This window comes from Lithobates pipiens, unplaced genomic scaffold (genome assembly GCF_037356315.1).
Source record: "Lithobates pipiens isolate NorthernLeopardFrog02 unplaced genomic scaffold, aLitPip1_a1.2 Scaffold_6, whole genome shotgun sequence".
In the NCBI taxonomy this organism is placed as follows: Eukaryota; Metazoa; Chordata; class Amphibia; order Anura; family Ranidae; genus Lithobates; species Lithobates pipiens.
The window spans coordinates 3,330,884-3,350,442 of NW_027507881.1; the positions used below are offsets into that span (position 1 = coordinate 3,330,884).

At 41.9% G+C, this 19,559-nt stretch overlaps 1 protein-coding gene across 1 annotated transcript in view; it reads right to left on the minus strand.

Moving 5' to 3' along the window:
* Positions 1–16,708, minus strand: part of LOC143958246 (vomeronasal type-2 receptor 26-like) — a 75,555-nt gene extending 58,847 nt beyond the window's left edge. The window contains exon 1 of the mRNA XM_077467764.1: positions 16,491–16,708. Coding sequence (XP_077323890.1) covers positions 16,491–16,708 — 218 coding nt within the window. The remainder of the gene's footprint in view (positions 1–16,490) is intronic.
* Positions 16,709–19,559: the final 2,851 nt, after the last annotated feature.

The following is a 19,559-nucleotide window of genomic DNA, read 5'->3' on the forward strand; positions in this document are numbered from 1 at the left end:
ATACCCATTCACATAGGGGAAGCTGGGATCTGGGGGCCCCCTTGTTAACACGGGGACCCCAAAGCACTCTCCTCATGTTGAGGGTAAGCAACCTGGTATGGTTGGGGGGGCGTGCTCGCTTGTCCCCGCCTATCCTGTCCTCTGGGCTGCATGCTCGGAGAAGGGTCTGGTATGGAGTTTGAGGGGGACCTCACGCCAATTTTTTATTTAACTTTTGACATGGAGTTCCCCTTAAAATTCTTCCAGACCGGAAGGGTCTGGTATGGATTTTGGAAGCGACCTCATACTGTGGTATTTTTTTAGTTTTGGTGTGGAGTTCCCCTTTATACCCATACCCGACCCAAAGGGCCTGGTATGGACTGGGGGGGAACCCACACCAATTTTTTCTTAGATTTTTATCTATATTGTCGGGAGCTGCAAGCAAGTTTAAATTACATTTTTTCCTTTAGAAATGTAATTTTGCTGCAGGACTATAAAACACATCAGACAGATGCGCCACTTTACAGGCAGAGAAAGGGGATCCCCTGACATGATATTTAAAGGCATATTTAATTTTTATTGTTTCACTGCTCCTGAAAAAAATGATGTTTTTAGAAACTTTTTTTTCATTGATACATATCCCCTGGGGCAGGACCTGGGTCCCAATAAACTTTTTTATGGCAATAACTTGCATTTAAGCCTTTAAAATTAGCATTTTTGATTTTTAATGTTCGTGTCCCATAGACTTTAATGGGGTTCACATGTTCGCACACATTTTTTGCCTGTTTGCATGTTCTGGTGCAAAATGAACTGGGAGGGGTGTTCGGCCCATCCCTAGCTAAAAATATCAATGTTTATGTTATGAATAGAAAGAGTTACAAAAAATATATTATTATTTATGTTTTTATTTAAGAGAAAGATCCACATCATATTGGAAATTTAAACCAGCAGGCATTCTGGTTTTGGAGATTAAAAATCCACCACACCTCCCTCTCAAGAAGTTTGCTGTGGATATCACCTCCACAAGGGGATCTTTTAACTCTTTCCAAGCCCAAAAAAGGGAATGATTTCATATTAAAAAGAAATGGGGATCAGCGCAACCTATATACCATATACTAATCCAGGGGTGTGTTCCCTGTCTAAAATTATGTAAATTCTACCTTGCACATATATAAAGTGCAATAAATCAATGTAAATCATTTGTGCAAATAATGATGGAAAACCCTTGTGCAAATAACTGCTGTGCAAACAAATCAATGCGATTAATTCTTCTATGCAAAATGCTGATAAGCTACTGTGCAAATACGCAAAAAAATATAAACAACATATACAAAAATTAATGAGGCAAATGAAGTTGCTACTACTGTGCAAATTGTTATAGAGCAAACAATTGATATGGTGCAAAATAGTGCAAATTATGTGCTAGATATCAAATGGTCCTCTGTGTACACCTTTAAATGTGTAAATATATCAATAAAGTCCTACTTATATTGGATAGTGATACCAATATAAAAGTTCATAAGTAAACAATAAACGTGAAAAAAAGTGCTGGTGTGCAGCAGTGTGACAAGCAAACTCTTCAGGTGACATCCACTGTGTACTCTTCGTGTGCTCCACTCAGTGCTCTCTATGCGCTTACCTCTACATGGGTAGGAAATGCCGCTAAGATTTTTCTAATGAAGGGCCCTCCTGAGTGTGGTAACCAGGGGGGGTATCCTTAAGAGTGTTGTCTTTCAATAATGGCTCCCAGTTGGTCAGTTCACCCGTTTATCCATAGCAAATAGAAGCGGGGAATAAACAGGAAGATCCCATAGCGTTAAATGTCTCAATTCAATTTACCTATTAAAAAAAAAATGGCTACTTACAACAATATTTAAAAATGTCAGGCAGATCAACAATGTACGGCGTTGCAGGCACCTCTATGCGTCACTTCCAGTTGCTTCATAATCCAGTCACTTCCCTATGCATTACATCACTGCTTGTGACTTCATCACATTATCTGTATGAGCTAAGGACATGCAGCACTTTTCACAAAGGGCATTTTTATTTATTTATTTTTTGCTCGTAAATACCTTATTTTAGTCTTTCCCCATTAGTTCCTCCTTTGAATGAATGACTTGTATAGCGCTACCTATACGAACTGAATCGCCTCAGGGCCCTTTTCTTGCCACCGGTGTCCATCTGCAGCTATTTATGCAGTCCTTTAACCTGTAGAGTTCCAACACACTTACAACATTGACACACACATATTACGGCCAATTTTTTTGGACAGGGTCTAATTAACCTACCAGCATGTCTTTGGAGTGTGGGAGTAAACCGGAGTACCCGGAGGAAACCCACGCAGGCACATGGAGAACATGCAAACTCCAGGCAGGTAGTGTTGTGGTCAGGATTTGAACCAGCAACCCTATTGCTGCTAGGTGAAAGTGCTAACCACTACACCACTGTGCTGCCATCGCCTAGACGATTTGCAAGGATTCCTGGGATAGCAGCCTCATGTATCCCAGGAGTCCTTGCAAAACGCCTACTGCCGAAATACCGCAATATTTGGAAGTAAGAAATGACGCGAATGGGAGTTAGCCCAGCTGAGTGTATGCTGGGAGTTGTAGGCAATGTGGAGGGAAAAAAATATCCTGCAGAAAATTGGAGCAGCGAACCTAATGAGAGAGCAGCGCTCTCTTTTTTGTTGACAGGAGAATGGGAGGAGGAGGGGGGCAATCGGGGGATAACATTTTTACAGTCACGGTACACAGTACACTCGGCGGCATCTGGAGAGACTTGTAAACTTCCTCTCCTCTCCTCTCCTGTCCTTTGATTGACAGGTTTCTATAGCATTGGGGCGGGAACTTGTGCCGACGCTGACGTTGCTATAGCAACCTATCAGGAAGAATAGGTATGGGATTTAGAGGTGCATGCTGGGTAATCAGCAGCACAGAAATCCAGGAAGTTAACACAGGAGGGCTTCGGATTCCCACAGCTAAAATGGAACCTGCCTGCTTCCGAGATCAGTGAGTAATTACATTTTTTAAAAGAAAGCAAAAGTGCAAAAAATATGACATATTACAAATGTTCATCTACATGTTATGACAATTGCAGAGCTGTCCTTAGAAAAAAAATGTCTGGGGGACTGGAACTCTGCTTTAATATCAACGTATATAGTAAACAACGTGGCAATTATAATTGCGGTGGACATATGCATAATCCGAGCACACTGTCCACATTAATATAGCACAAAACTGCATATAATTAACCACTTCAATACCAGGCACTTAAACACCTTCCTGCCCAGACCAATTTTGAGCTTTCAGCGCTGTCGCACTTTGAATGACAATTGCGCGGTCATGCTACACTGTACCCAAATGAAATTTTTATCATTTTTTTCCCACAAATAGAGCTTTCTTTTGGTGGTATTTGATCACCTCTGCGGTTTTTATTTTTTATTTTTTTTATTTACTGATGAGGTGGCATTGATGGACACTGATAGGCGGCACTGATAGGCGACACTGATAGGGGACACGGATGGGCGACACGGATGGGCGACACGGATGGACACTGATAGGTGGCACAAATTGGCACTGATAGCTGGCACGTATTGGCATGGATGGGCGGCACAGATGGGCATGGGTAGGCGGCACAGATGGGCATGGGTAGGCGGCACAGATGGGCATTGGTAGGCGGCACAGATGGGCATGGGTAGGCGGCACAGATGGGCATTGGTAGGCGGCACAGATGGGCATGGGTGGGCACTGATAGGCGGCACAGGTGGGCACTGATAGGCGGCACAGGTGGGCACTCATTAGCGGCACAGGTGGGCACTCATTAGCGGCACAGGTGGGCACTCATTAGCAACACAGGTGTTATACTGTACTAATGGATGCCAATCAGTGCCAAACAATAATGCATGCCAATCAGTGATGCCCATTGTGGGCATTGATTGCCATCCATTATGGGCACTGATTGGCATCCATTGTGCCTGACTGGCATCCCTGGTGGTCTAGGGAGGATTACCTCTGCTGGGCATCCCTGGTGGTCTGGTGGCGTCCCTGGTGGTCCAGTGTGGGCATCCTCGGGGGGGCTGTGCTGATAATCGATCAGCACAGACCCCCCCTGTCAGAGGAGCAGCCGATCGGCTCTCCTCTACTCGCGTCTGACAGACGCGAGTGAGGAAAAGCCGATCACCGGCTCTTCCCATTTACACTGTGATCAGCCGTGATTGGACACCGCTGATCACGTGGTAAAGAGTCTCCGTCGGAGACTCTTTACCGAGATCATAGTTGCCGGGTGTCAGACTGACACCCCGCAACAACGATCGCCGCGATGCGCGCCCCCGGGGGCGCGCAGCGGCTCATAATCCTGATCACGTCATATGACGTCCGGTTAGGATTATGAAACCACTTTGCCGCCGTCTATTTGTAATAGGGCGGGCGGCAAGTGGTTAAAGTCTGCAAGTAATTAAAATCCCAAATCAAAAATTATATTTACAAATCACAAATTATATTAAAATGTTATTAAAAAATATTTCCGAATGGGTGGAGCAACATAGCACTATATGTCCCGCTAATGGAGATGCAAAGCAGTCAACTTATATTAATTTTAGTTTTATATTTATTTAAGTTTATTTTAACCCCCAATGGGTTACTAATTGTGGCTCTAATTATAAGATGAACCACTTATTGGACATGGATATATACTATAAAAAAATAATAAAATATATAAAAAATATATATAATATATATATATAAACCCAGCATTTCTCTATCTATATGAGGCATTTTATATGTAATAAAAATAATTAATTAATCAATTAATCTAAAAATAATGAATTCAATTTCAAGTGTATATATACAGAAACCGGAAATGATGCATAGAAGGTATTAATATACAGAGATTTAAAAATGACTTAAAAAAACGATTTAAGTCAAACTCAACGTTTAACCCATCTGGAACTAAAGCATGTAAGGAATGGATCCATTTTGATTATTTTTGGCTAATGGATCTAATTTTATGAGATCCTCTCCATGTTTTTTTTTTTTATATTTCTCTATTCCCCCAAAATATTAATTGTGACGGATCTTTATTTTGTACCTCTAAAAAATGTCTACACACATTATGTTTGGGGAAACCTTTATATATATTTTGGACATGTTCCCTCATTCTGACCATTAGGGTTTCTTTAAAGTGGAAGTAAACCCTCCTATCGCTTTCAGTCAAAGAAGCTGCCATCTTGGCCTCTAATGATTCTTCAACTGCCATAATGCTGCACATGTGATCAGTTATGAGACCAGCCAATGGATGGTTTGAAAGTTTGGTTGAGAGCACAACCAATGTGAAAGTTAGCATTTCCGGCATGCCGGAAATGTAAAGCCCCGTACACACGAGAGGACTTATGTCCGACAGACTTCCGAAGGAGTTCCGTCGGAGTTCTGCTGGAATTCCGACGGAGTTCTGACAGACTTTTCGGCTGAGCGGACTTGGCCACACACGATCACACTAAACTCCGACGGATTCGAACGTGATGACGTACGACTCGGCTCGAATAAGGAAGTTCATAGCCAGTAGCCAATAGCTGCCCTAGCGTCGGTTTTAGTCCGTCGGAGTAGCATACACACGAGCGGATTTTTCGAAGGGGACCGGGTCCGGCGGAGTTCCTTCGGAAAAATTTGAAGCATGTTCCATATTCTAAAGTCCTTCGGACTTTGGCGAGTCAAAAGTCCGTTGCAGCCCACACACGATCGGATAGTCTGACGGACTCAGTCCTTCGGACTTTGGATGTTGAAAAGTCCGCTCGTGTGTACGCGGCATAAGTGTTTTTTGAAACTGGATTTACTCCCACATTAAGTCCTGCCTACATACTGTAGGTTGCAACTGCATTGTATGACATATACTACCCCCTCCGTATGGCAACTAATAAAATCTCTAATAGTATATTTTTGTCCAGTGTGAGTAGATATGAATTAATTTAGTTTATTTATTTTTTTTTTTTTGAATGACGGCATGCGAAGCATTTTTTTACAGGGATAGAATTCCTTCCCTGAAAAAAATGTGTACCCGCTTGGTGGTGGTGGTTCCATTACATTTTTAACAATGATATCCCTCAACGTAGGGGCTCTCTTGTATACCACATTGGGGACATCTGGTAAGATCTGTTTTAAATGTCCGTCATTCTTCAATATATGCCAGTGTTTCTTTATTAGTTTTTCCACTTATGCCGCGTACACACGGGCGGACTGTATGGCGTACTTAGTCCGTCGAAACACATTTCAGCGGACAGTCCGCTCGTGTGTGGGCTTCAGCGGACTTTTTCAGCGTGCAGTCCGGCGTACTAAGTATTTTGGATTTTTCGAAATTCTGTCCGTCGTACTTTGGTTTCAGCGGACAATCCGCTCGTGAGTAGGCTAGTTCGACGGACTAAGAATGGCGCATGCCCAGAAAGGATTTACACGGCGGAAGGGTGCTTTGCTGTGTATTGGACTTCCTATTTCTAGTCCCGTCGTACGTGCTGTACACGTCATCGCGCAAGCTTTCGACGGACTGTTTGGGTATCCGTGTGTGGTCAAGTCCGTTCATTCGAAAGTACGACGGACTGTCCATCGGATTGTATGACGGACTAAGTACGCCATACAGTCCTGAGAGTAAAAGTATTCTCGCGCCTACCAATGTGTCCTAAAACTAGTGGGGTTGCAGCAAAACACCGGCAGGGGTATACACCCTCCCCAGATTAAGTGATAGTAGTTAAGAAATGGTGTTGCGCTCCGACTACATAAATCTAATTAAATTAACATGTACTCAAGTGACAACCAAAACAGAAATAAACTAAAGTGTGGAACTGTATGTTTAAATAAGCTCAGACAATGTGCATAAATATTAAAGTGCAATAAACCAGGTCACATTGTGCGCTTGACAAAAAACTTGATATGAGAAATCCTCTATAGATGACAGTGAGATAATATTAAGTATATATCCAAATATATAGATGATATGACAAAAAAAAAAAAAAAAAAACAACTGAGTGTCGTTATAAAAGTGCAAAACAGATCAAAGAATACACAAAATACTAATAATCCATGTGTAGTGTATCACGTGTCTGAACAAAATACTAATAGTCCATAAGCAGTGAAATGTGTGTTTGAGCAAAAATTCCAAAAACAAAAATAAGGTGAACTATAGTTATATAGAGAGCATATCCATTTAGTGATAAAATGCGTCCATTTGGTGATCAACAAAGCAGTGTCCTGCGTGCTCCAAAAGCAGGGGGTGGATTCCACCAGTGCTCCTATGCGTATAATATCCTCACACTAGGTGCAGTAATTACCTTACCTTACTGCTGTAAGGTAAACAGCATTTCCAAAGTGACGCTTGTTGTCCAATGTAGGTTCAGTAGGTGATGTGATCCTGGACTCTCATTCACCGTGGGCACGTTGTAACCTGTAGAAGCAGCTCAGTGTCACCCGATGTTTCCGATGGCTAGTTCGACGGACTAAGAATGGCGCATGCCCAGAAAGGATTTACACGGCGGAAGGGTGCTTTGCTGTGTATTGGACTTCCTATTTCTAGTCCCGTCGTACGTGCTGTACACGTCATCGCGCAAGCTTTCGACGGACTGTTTGGGTATCCGTGTGTGGTCAAGTCCGTTCATTCGAAAGTACGACGGACTGTCCGTCGGATTGTATGACGGACTAAGTACGCCATACAGTCCGCTCGTGTGTACGCGGCATTACTTATATTGGATATTGTAGTCCAAAACTATAAATGGGGCATCTATAGGGCGTTGGTTTGGATTATTGCCCTGCAACATTTTTGTTCTATCCATTGATATATATATATATATATATATATATATATATATATATATATATATATATATATATATATATATATATATACACACGAGGTGGAATTTACATAATTTTAGACAGGTAACACACCCCTGGATTAGTATATAGTATATAGGTTGCGCTGATCATCCATTTCTATTCATTATCACTTAAGTGCATGGTACACACTTTAGGTTTAGCAGCAATCTAATCGACATACCGTATTTAGACATTATGTCACTTTGATAGCGCGAGGGAACCCCACTTCTTCTAATGATTTCATATTATCGGAATTGACATGTTTAAAATGTTTAGCGATATAGTACAGATTTTTTGTGTTGGTATAGGATGCACCATGAAAGTGCTCACTAATCCTAGCCTGCAGGGGTCTTGATATACAACCCACATAATGTTTTTTTACAGGTAGTACATTCCACAACATATACAATATTACTTGTGCTCCAATTAATGAAGTCATGATTCACAAATTCCGGCGGCACAAGAAATGAGTCTTATGATTCCCAGAATGTTTGTCTCGGAAACAACAAGTGTTCAATCCACAGCTATGAGAGGTCGTGATATGTAACTATGTTTTTCTCTGATAAGAAGACGGACATAAAATGGGAAACAAAATACTGCCCACAGTGTTGTCATGACGGCTCGAAAATATGCAACCCGCCAATAACACAGGAATAAGCCATCCATCAGTGTCCATCAGTGCCTTTCAGTGCCACCTATCAGTGCTGCATGTTAGTACTGTCTATCGGTAATGAGTCCATATGCAGCACTAAAGATAGGAAGTAGATGAGATTCAAGAGATTGGTGAATGAAAGAAGCAAGATCCTCACACCAGCTTCAAAATCTATACACCATCGTGCTCACTGATGTGAATAGAAAAAATTGTAATGCTTATTGTGAGAAGCAAATCTCATACGAAAAAATTGAACGAAAAAATAAATAGAAATTTGTGTGTGTGTGTGTGTGTGGGGGGGGGGGGGGGTCTATAGTATGCCTGTTAATTGGCACAGTTTTCCTGTGTTTAGAACAATACCACAGCAAAATGAAATTTCTAGGGGAAAAAAAGTCATTTAAAACTGCAGCTGTAATGAATTGTCGGGTCTCAGTAATATAGATAAAACTCATTGAAAAAAAACTGCATGGGTTCCCCCCTCCAGTCCATTAACAGGCCCTTTGGGTCTGGTATGAATATTAAGGGGAACCCCGAACCAAAATTTAAAAAAGAATTGCGTGGGGGTCCCCCAAAATCCATACCAGACTCTTCGGGTCTGGTATGGAATTTAAAGGGAACCCTGCGCCCAAATTAAAAAAAAAATGGTGTAGGGGTCCCTGCCAAAATCCATACCAGACCCTTATCCAAGCATGCAACCTGGTAGGGCACAACCAGGTAGAACGAGAGAGCGCCCCCCCCCCTCCTGAACCTGTTGATGGGGACAAGGTGATCAGCATATCCATCGATAATCAGCATACCCATCCATCCATCCATACTCGGCATACTCATCCATCCATGCTCACCCATCCATACTCAGCATACTCATCCATCCATCCATGCTCACACATCCATACTCAGCATACTCATCCATCCATCCAAGTTCACCCATCCATACACAGCATACTCATCCATCCATGCTAACCCATCCATACTCAGCATACTCATCCATCCATCCATGCTCACTCATCCATACTCAGCATACTCATCCATCCATCCAAGTTCACCCATCCATACACAGCATACTCATCCATCCATCCATGCTAACCCATCCATGCTCAGCATACTCATCCATCCATCCTCACCCATCCATACTCAGCATACTCATCCATCCATGCTCTCTCATCCATACTCAGCATACTCATCCATCCATCCATGCTCTCCCATCCATACTCAGCATACTCATCCATCCATCCATCCTCACTCAGCATACTCATCCATACATCCATGCTCACCCATCCATACTCAGCATACTCATCCATCCATCCATGCTCAGCCATCCATACTCAGCATACTCATTCATCTATTCATGTTCAGCCATCCATGCTCAGCATACTCATCCATTCATGCTCAGCCATCCATACTGAGAATACTCATCCATACTGAGAATACTCACCCATCCATCCATGCTCACCCATCCATACTCATCCATCCCTCCATGCTCACCCATCCATACTCATCCATACTGAGCATACTCATCCATACTCAGCATACTCATCCATCCATCCATGCTCAGCCATCCATCCATCCTCAGCAATACTCATCCATCCATCCATGCTCAGCCATCCCATCTACCCCATTCATAATTAGCCATACCCATCCATACTCAGCCATACCCATCCATACTCATCCATCCATGCTCAGCCATCCTTACACAGCATACTCATCCATCCATGATCAGCCATCCATACTCACCATACTCATCCATCCATGCTAAGCCATCCATATTCAGCATACTCATCCATCCATCCATCCATCCATGCACAGCCATCCATCTTTAGCAATACTCATTCATCCATCCATGCTCAGCCATCCCACCCACCCCATCCATAATTAGCCATACCCTGGCCAATCGGATCTCAGGAACTGCTTCCTGATTGGCCAGGAGGAGAATCAGGAAGACAATAGCTAATATTAATTAGCTATTGTCGCACACCGGGGTGGGCTCAGGGTGCAGTGCTCTGTGCCCCGAGCCCATTCTTTTTTTTAAACTAATTAGAGCCTCATTCTCTAATCATGTGCTTAAAAGATTTTTTTTTTAAATCCAAGCATCAGGTGCCCTGCATGTAGATTAGGGCCTGGGACAGAGGTAGAATAAAGGTCTGAAATAGACATGTGCACTGGCGAAAAATATGTTCGTTTTTGTTTTCATTTAATACGTTTTTTTCATTTTTTTTTGTTTTTTGGGTCACTCGTTATGATCGCAATTTGTAAATTTAAAATTTGGTAAATTCGAAAATTTGAAAATTTGTAGATTCGTGGATTTGTAAATTCATAAATTCGAAAATTTGGAAATTGGTAAATTTGAAACTTCGTAAATTCGGAAATTTCTAAATTTGAAAATTCAAAAATCGGAAAATAAGAAAGAAATCCCAAAATTTTGTAGAATAACTAACTAATAATAACTAACTCTTAAATTATAGGTATTGGAATTTATTTTCAAATTTGGCTGTTAGTGAATGAAACAAATTAATAATAAATAATAATAAAACATTTTTATTATTGTTATTTATTATTATATTATTTGTTACGTTTCATTCGTTCAGATAAGGCATTCATTATTTTGGATAATTCCTAACTTCATATAAATTCACTAACAGCCAAATTTGAAAGGAAATTTCAATACCTATAATTTAATAGTTAGTAATAGTTAAGCTATTATTAGTTAGTTATTATTTCAGATTTTCACATTTTCGGGTTTTCAGATTTTAGAATTTTTGAATTTACAAACTTTTGAATTTACAAATTGTCGAATTTTCTTTAGATCTTTAGATCATTAGATACTAAAATTATAATATCTCTTTTGTGACCTACAAATCTCACATATAATTTGAATGACTTATAAAAGATCATAGGTACTTTTAAAATATGTCTGACTTGCATATCCCTCTAACACCATGTTTTGAGATGGACTTTGAGCAGTCCAATAAATGTTTAGATAGCTTTAGCTGTGTCCATAAGTCCCTAAGAACTCACACAATAGGTTTTGTTGGACAAGGTGTCAGCTATTGAATTTTGTCTTCATGGTTGTATATTGTCCAAACAGTCTTCACTTGAGCACAATGGGGTTTTCTAGTTAAGGGCTATTTCCATGTGATCATTCCCTATGCAAGTTTGGTCTTCTCAATCTAACCAACAAAATAAGTACACATCTTTTTGTTTGGTGACAAAAGCTACCATTGTTCCAGTCTCTTGTTTCAACACAAGGTTTGTAAAAGTTACAGATAACTAATCCCCTGCACATTTGGAAAAACAAAAAGTGTGAGATTGTGTATTTTGTTTTAAAGGTCTCCAAGAGGGTAACAGTTCAATAATATCAAAATTATAGTTCATCCACTTTTTGAGGCCTACTGAAATCTCTCATCTCTGCCAGTGAATATTAGTCCGTGTGTGGGCAGGTCTGTTTATTTGTAAAGTCTGGCGGACCTCCGCCAAAGGTCCGGCGGGTTGTCCGACGGACCTAGTCCACCAGAAAGTCCGTTCATGTGTGGTCATGTGTGTGCAAGTCCGCTCGTTCGGAAAGTCCGGCGGACCTCCGCTGAAAAGTCAGTCGGATTGTCCGCCGGACTAAGTCCACCGGATAGTCCGATCATGTGTGTGCAGAATTACGGTGTTTTTAGTGTTTTTTTCACACATAGTACTTCTGCACCTTATTGCCTATGTACAGCGCATCACCATCCTTTATTCTATTTACTTTTTTGGGTTCAGATATTCCCCTCAGTGTGTGCAGCAGTACTTGTTCTACCTTTTGTTGAGTTGGCGCAGGGATATTTTTTTTATTAAGTTCAGTGCTCGCAACCTTTCCTCATAACTAATATCCTCCAGACCCTTTATCAGCTGTGTTGCCCTTCTTTGTACTCGCTCCATTTCCGGTACATCCTTCCTGAGGACCGGTGCCCAGAACTGGACAGCGTACTCCAGGTGCGGCTGGACCAGAGTCTTGTAGAGTGGGAGAATTATTGTTTTATCTCTAGAGTTGATCCTTTTTAATGCCAATTTTCTGTTTTCTTTGTTAGCAGCAGCTTGGCATTGCATGCCTATCCCCCAGGTCCTTTTCCATCCTAGATTCCCCCAGAAGTTCTCCCCCAGTGTATAAATTGCATTCATATTTTTGCCACTCAAATGCATTATTTTTCATTTTTCTACATTAAACCTCATTTTCCATGTAGTTGCCCCATCCCATTAAAGGGGTTCTGCACTCATAATAAAACATTTGCCCATTCTGTTGCCTCTAGTTCATATATTTCATAATGCCACCTGTTTTTTTTTTTGGATTCACCTACCTTTTGTAATCTGTAGTAGTTTATTTTAAACCCCTGCGGCGATGGGCGGTCTCTTGCGGGGATCAGCGTCATTTCCTGCTGAAGCCCGCACTGTCTCCTGGGATCTCGTTGAAGTAATCCCAGGAGACATTGCGGCTAATGCACCCGACATCTCGCGAGATCTCGGCTGTAATAACCGAAATCACGCGAGATGTCGGCTGTAGCACCCAAAATCTCGCGAGATGTCGGGTGCATTAGCCGCAATGTCTCCTGGGATTACTTCAACGAGATCCCAGGAGACAGTGCGGGCTTCAGCAGGAAATGACGCAGATCCCGGCAAGAGACCGCCCATCGCCGCAGGGGTTTAAAATAAACTACTACAGATTACAAAAGGTAGGTGAATCCAAAAAAAAAAAACAGGTGGCATTATGAAATATATGAACTAGAGGCAACAGAATGGGCAAATGTTTTATTATGAGTGCAGAACCCCTTTAATTTATTCAGATCTTTTTGAAAGGTTTCCCCATCCTGCGGAGAAGTTATTGCCCTGCTTAGCTTAGTATTGTCCGCAAATACAGAGATCAAACTGTTTACCCCATCCTCCAGGTGGTTTATGAACAAAATGAATAGAATTGGTCCCAGAACTGAACCCTGCGGGACCCCACTACCCACCTCTGACGATTCCAAGTATTCCCCATTTATCACCACCCTCTAAACTTGCCCTTGTAGCCAGTCTTCAATCCATGTACTCACCCTATGGTCCATGCCAACGAACGTTTCTTTGTACAGTAAACGTTTATGGGGAACTGTGTCAAATGCTTTTGCAAAATTCAGAATCACCACGTCTACAGGCCTTCTTTTATCTAGATGGCAACTCACCTCCTCATAGAAGGTTAATAGATTGGTTTAGCAAGAACGATTCTTCATGAACCCATGCTGATTACTGCTAATGATACTATTCTCATTACTAAAATCTTGTATATAGTCCCTTTTCATCCCCTTCAAGAGCTTGCAGACTATTGATGTTAGGCTAACTGGTCTGTAATTCCCTGGGATGTATTGTGGGCCCCTTTTAAATATCGGTGCTACATTGGCTTTTCTCCAATCACCTGGTACCATTCCGGTCAGTAGACTGTCAGTAATAATTAGGAACAATGGTCTGGCAATTACTTGGCTGATTTCCCTAAGTACCCTGGGGTGCAAGCCATCTGGTTGCAGTGATTTATTAATGTTGTTTTCCAAGTCAAATTTTAATTGTGTCCTCTGTTAACGATGGCGGTGCTTCCTGTGATGTGCTTCGTGAAAACTGTGGAGAAGAATAAATGCAATAGCTTCGCCACCCTTTGTAACTAGATGTCCTTCCTCAATCTATATGGGGCCAATCTGTTCTGTCCTCCCTTTTTTACTGTTTACATACCTAAAGAATTTTTTTTTTTTTTTTTTTGCTCAGCTATGTGTCTTTCATGTTCTATCTTAACTGCCCTAATTGCATCTTTACCTTTCTTGTTGCATTCTTTATAAAGTCTGAATGCTGATGATGATGTCTCAACCTTGTATTTTTTGAAGGCCTTCTCATTTGCTTTTATATGCATTTTTACATTGGAGTTAAGCCATCCAGGACTTTTATTCACTCTTTTAAATGTATTACCCAATGCGATGCATTGGCTAATGCCCTTATTTAATATGCTCTTAAAGCAAACCCATCTCTCCTCTGTGTTCTTTGTTCCCAAGATTTTATCCCAATTTATGCCTTCTTACAGGGTTCGTAGTTTAGGGAAGTTGGCTCTTTTGAAATTCAGTGTCTTTGTATTTTCCTTATGTTTCCTATTTGTGTGATTTATACTGAAGCCAATTGACCTGTGATCGCTGTTTCCTAAATTGCGCCAAATTTCCACATCCATGATCAGGTCTGTATTGTTGTAATCGGTAGATCCAGTAACGCTTTATTTCTAGTTGGTGCATCTGCCATCTGATCCATAAAATTGTCCTGCAAGACATTTAGGAACTGGCGAGCCTTAGACAAATGCGGGGTTCCCTCCGCCCAGTCTACGTTTCATAGTTTCATAGTTAGCAAGGTTGAATAAAGACATCAGTCCATCCAGTTCAACCTGAGTGAGTGTCTACCCCTATCCCTGTACATTGCATACTCACATTGGTCCCTACCCTCAAGGAGCCCACAATCTAAGTTCCCCATTCATATACTAGGGCCAATTTTGGACAGAAGCCAATTAACCTACCTGCACGTCTTTGGAGTGTGGGAGGAAACCGGAGTACCCGGAGGAATCCCACGCAGGCACAGGGAGAACATGCAAACTCCAGGCAGGTAGTGTTGTGGTTGGGATTTGAACCAGCGACCCTTTTTACTGCTAGGTGAGAGTGCTAACCACTACACCACTGTGCCGCCCTATGTCTGGATAATTAAAATCCCCCATTATGATAACACTTCCCATCTTTGCTGCTAATCCAACTTTGCTGCTAATCTCCCCTTCCTCCCTCAGGTTAGGGGTCCTATAGCATACTCCTGGTAATATTTTCCCCTTAGCTTCTTCCCCATGGAGCTCTACCCATAAGGATTCCGCCTTCTCTCTAGCTCCCTTAGTGATGTCATCTCTCACATTCACTTGTACATTATTCTTGATATATAGGCATATCCCTTCCCCTTTTTGACCCTCTCTATCCCTGTAGATAAAAGGTATACCCTTGAATTGTTGCCAGCCAATCATGAGAGCTGTTTAACCTGGTCTCTGAAATTCCCACAAAATGCAAATCCTCCTTGTACAACAGTATCTCTAGTTCACCTATCTTGTCCTCCAGGCTCCTGGCATTGGTTAACACACCACGTAGTTTAGACCGGTCACATACTATCCTCTTATTGGGTGTTCTGAAATTGCAACTAGGACTTGTTACTATATTTACCTTGGGTTTATGTGCTTTAGTCAACCTTCCACTAATGCCCCCAATACTACCCTCTGGAATATACTCCGTGCTGACTATCTCCCGCTGAGCCCTCCCTCCGTCGCCTACTTTCAAAACCCCTCTAACTTTTTGGCCATCTTTACTCCCAACTGATTTGCACCCTTCTCATTTAGGTGCAATCCATCCCTTCTATAGTACTGGTGATCGACTGAGAAGTTGGCCCAGTCCTCCAAGCAACCCCTCCAGTCCTCCAAGCAACCCCTCCTTACTACACCAGCTCTTCAGCCTTATCAGCCTGTCACCCAACCCCTCCAACCCTTGTTACTGTCACCCACCCCCTGTCACTGTCACTTAACCCCTGTCAACATCACCCAACCTCTGTCACAGTCACCTAACCTTTGTCCCTGTCACCCAACCCCTCCCTGTCACTGTCACCTAACCTTTGTTACTTTCACCCAACCCCTGTCCCTGTCACCCGACCCCTGTCACAGTCACCTAACCTTTGTCCCTGTCGCCCAACCCCTCCAACCCTTGTTACTGTCACCCACCCCCTGTCACTGACACTTAACCCCGGTCACCATCACCCAACCCCTGCCACAGTAACCCACCCCTGTCACAGTCACTCACCCCTGTCACCTTCTGGGCAGCTTGATTTTCATGTAAATGAGGAGATATGTTATATAAAATATATACATTCTTATAATATTTCTTTCAAACATTTTGTAAAGTCCTATATATTGTTTTTTGTCATCCTGATCACTGTTTTTCTTCCTACAATGTAAGTTACATTACCAGTATTTAATCTGGTCAGGTGGATCTGCATTGTCTCTTTTTGACCTCACAGTGAAAATTCCTCCAATGATCAAATCGCCATCCTGAAAATATTGGAATTCATCAAATACATCAGTAAATCGAAGGGTGCAGACCGGACATTGCACCTCTAATCTCAAGAGTGCCATGCATTGCAGGATCACACAGAACAGGAGGATGTAGGCAGATGATATGACCATAGCTCCGATCACTCGATTCTTCTTAATTCTCCATTGCGTCAGCATGGATATCACAATGACAATACAAGGAGCTGGCTCCTCTCCCCCTCTTTTTATACAGTTCAGTACCATTCATCTCTCATTGTTCTCAGTACAGTGACATCATCTTCTATCTACTTTTAGTTGTTTGCGCCGGTAGAGTGGTTACGTTTAGTCCTCTATTATTCAACTCTAAACCAAGGCACAGAATGCCTTTAGAATAAACTCTATTCAACAAGGACCAGTGCTAAATATTCTGTATGACAGTTAAATCATACAATTCAAATGCACATGTAGTACGAGATAATATCATAATGATTCCTCCAGTTACAATAACTGTAACTGTTCTATATGGACTTGAGCTCCTCCCCCTAACACTTGGCCTTATGGGTACTGTAGTCGATCCTCTCCTTCTTTCCTCCGGGCATGCGCAGTGTCGCCTGTGTTGTCCGCATCAAGCCAGTGACGTCAGACGCCGGCTCGATGGAGGGAGGGTTTTTAAGGCAAGCCATCATTTGTTTCCTTTCACAGTCACAACCGGAGGGTTACCTGTGCGCTGTTCTGTATTAAATATTGGTAAGTTTGCCTTTGTGCTTATCTCCTATATTAACATTAACTTTATTATCATATATGGCCCCATTGCTCCCATTATGGATACATTTTTTTCGCGCATATTAGAGTGGACCTGGAAGGCGTCTGAGTGATTTCTTTAGGCCTTTTTTGTTAGTAAACACTCATTACATATCCTCCTCTTTAAGCGCTGGGCTTTTTAATCCCATTTTGTCTGGTTTATATCTCCTAGATCTGCTGTACCCCACCGGTCTGTGCTGTGTGATTTTGATGGGTGGTAGACCCTAATTAAATTCATTATTCTTGTTTCTATTGAGTACCTACTTCACTGCCTGATTTTTCTTTACCTAAATGGGCTGCTAATCATGCGCCCCCTTTTCCTTTTTTTTTTCTTTTGCTTTTTTGGCATTCTTAACGTATTAATTGATGGAGGCTATATGCCCAGTCTGGTTATTAACTTATATATTGAGTCATATTCTTTAACATTTATTTATATTTATCTTCGGGGGTAAGTCAGCCCTATAAGTACCACTATCTATCATATTAGTCCCTTTCTCCTTCTTTTTTAGCTTGGCCTTTGCCTCCCTCTATGCCCTCTTGTGGTGGGTTAGCCATTTCGGGGTTTGAGTGGCAGATACTTTACATCCATCTGAGGTTCCTTTTTTTCTATTGGGGTTTTGGAGGATGAGGGTAAGCACTCCTTATTTAAGTTAGCTGTTTAATGCTTGGTTATAAAATAACATCTTTGTATATTATTATTTATTGTACTGATCAGTTGTGTACTTCTGTATTATATTAATTTCTCTTTCTTTTTGATATATTTGCTAATAGCTTGCACATCCCCTGAGGAAGCCACCGGCGAAACATGTCGGGATAATGTGCAATGACCACCTTCGTTACTGGCTCTCAGGACCCCAATTGTTATTAAACAAGTTTTTGTAAATGACCTTACAATTTTATGTATTTGAATAAATTTGTTTCTGTTAATAAATATCAACTTAATTGTAAAAATAATTTCTGAGTCTATGTAAGCACCGTGAAAATCCCAATTTTTTCTTCTGTACCTTTAATTGTGTTTTATATGGCTGTTTTATAGGCTCTTGCCTTCCAAAATGTCCATGTGTGTGAATACATGCTTCACCCTGCATTCTGTATTTACTATAATGAATTGGCTATGGGTTTTTCTTTTCCTGCAGTCATTCTTCCACTTGGGTTCCCTCTAGAATGGTGGCAGTAGATTTATCAAAATGTTCCCCTTGCATAGAAAAGGGGTGAAACATCACCATGAAACTTCCCACTATATTTCCTGCTATTGCCAGCGCTCAAACACCTCTCCTCCTAACCTTCAGCACTCCAACACTTGGGGAGGAGGAAAACAATTTATCAGTAGTCTCAGATATTGGGTGATATGTGTCCTTAAAGAAGAATTCCAGGTATGGCAGCTTGGACCAATGTACCTATACATGTAGCATACCTGTGGACCCCTCTAGAAGCTGAAAAATTGGACCTGAATGCTAGTGGAGATCACTGTTGTATTGAGGGGGAGGTCTCAATTGAGGGGGGAGGTCGAAATGACTCAGGGGAGGATGGTTATCTCCTCAGTCTCCGCCATGTGTCGTGTGAATGTGGTGTGGTAATGCTTTAGGGTGGATAAGATTAGGTGTGTATGACGTTGAGTGTCAGGGAGCTATGCAGGCATAATGTTGACATGTGGTCTCCCAATCACATCCCTCAGTTAGGGCAGGGAGGTCCATGTCCATAGAGGTGGGAGAGGGAATAAAATGAAAAAAAAAAAAGTTTGGGGGGGGGGGGGGGGTTGGGGGTCGAGACGTTCAGAAAGAGTATTGAGTGTGGACCGTATGAGTTCATCATAAGTGTGTAAGTCACGGTCAAATTTTAGTTCATCGGCGTGAGATATCTGTCGGTTGTACAGAAGTGCTTCCAACATGCCCATGTCCTCGAGCACTTGGCTGGGGAATCTCGGGAGATGGCTATAAGTTCCTCCATTTCAGCTATTTTGTTAATTTGTCTGAACCATTCTGGGATGGTCGGTACCTGAGGAGAACCCCAGTGTCTCGGGATGCACATTTTTGCTGCGTTGATCAGGGGTAAGATCAATGTGTTGCGGTAGTAATGGGCTGATAGGTCTGAGTGGTAAAAGAGGTATTGGACTGGGGTGTGGTCTAATATATAGGTGAATATTGTTTCAGTCAGTTCTCATACTTGCATCCAAAATGGTTGGATTGTCGGGCATGACCATAAA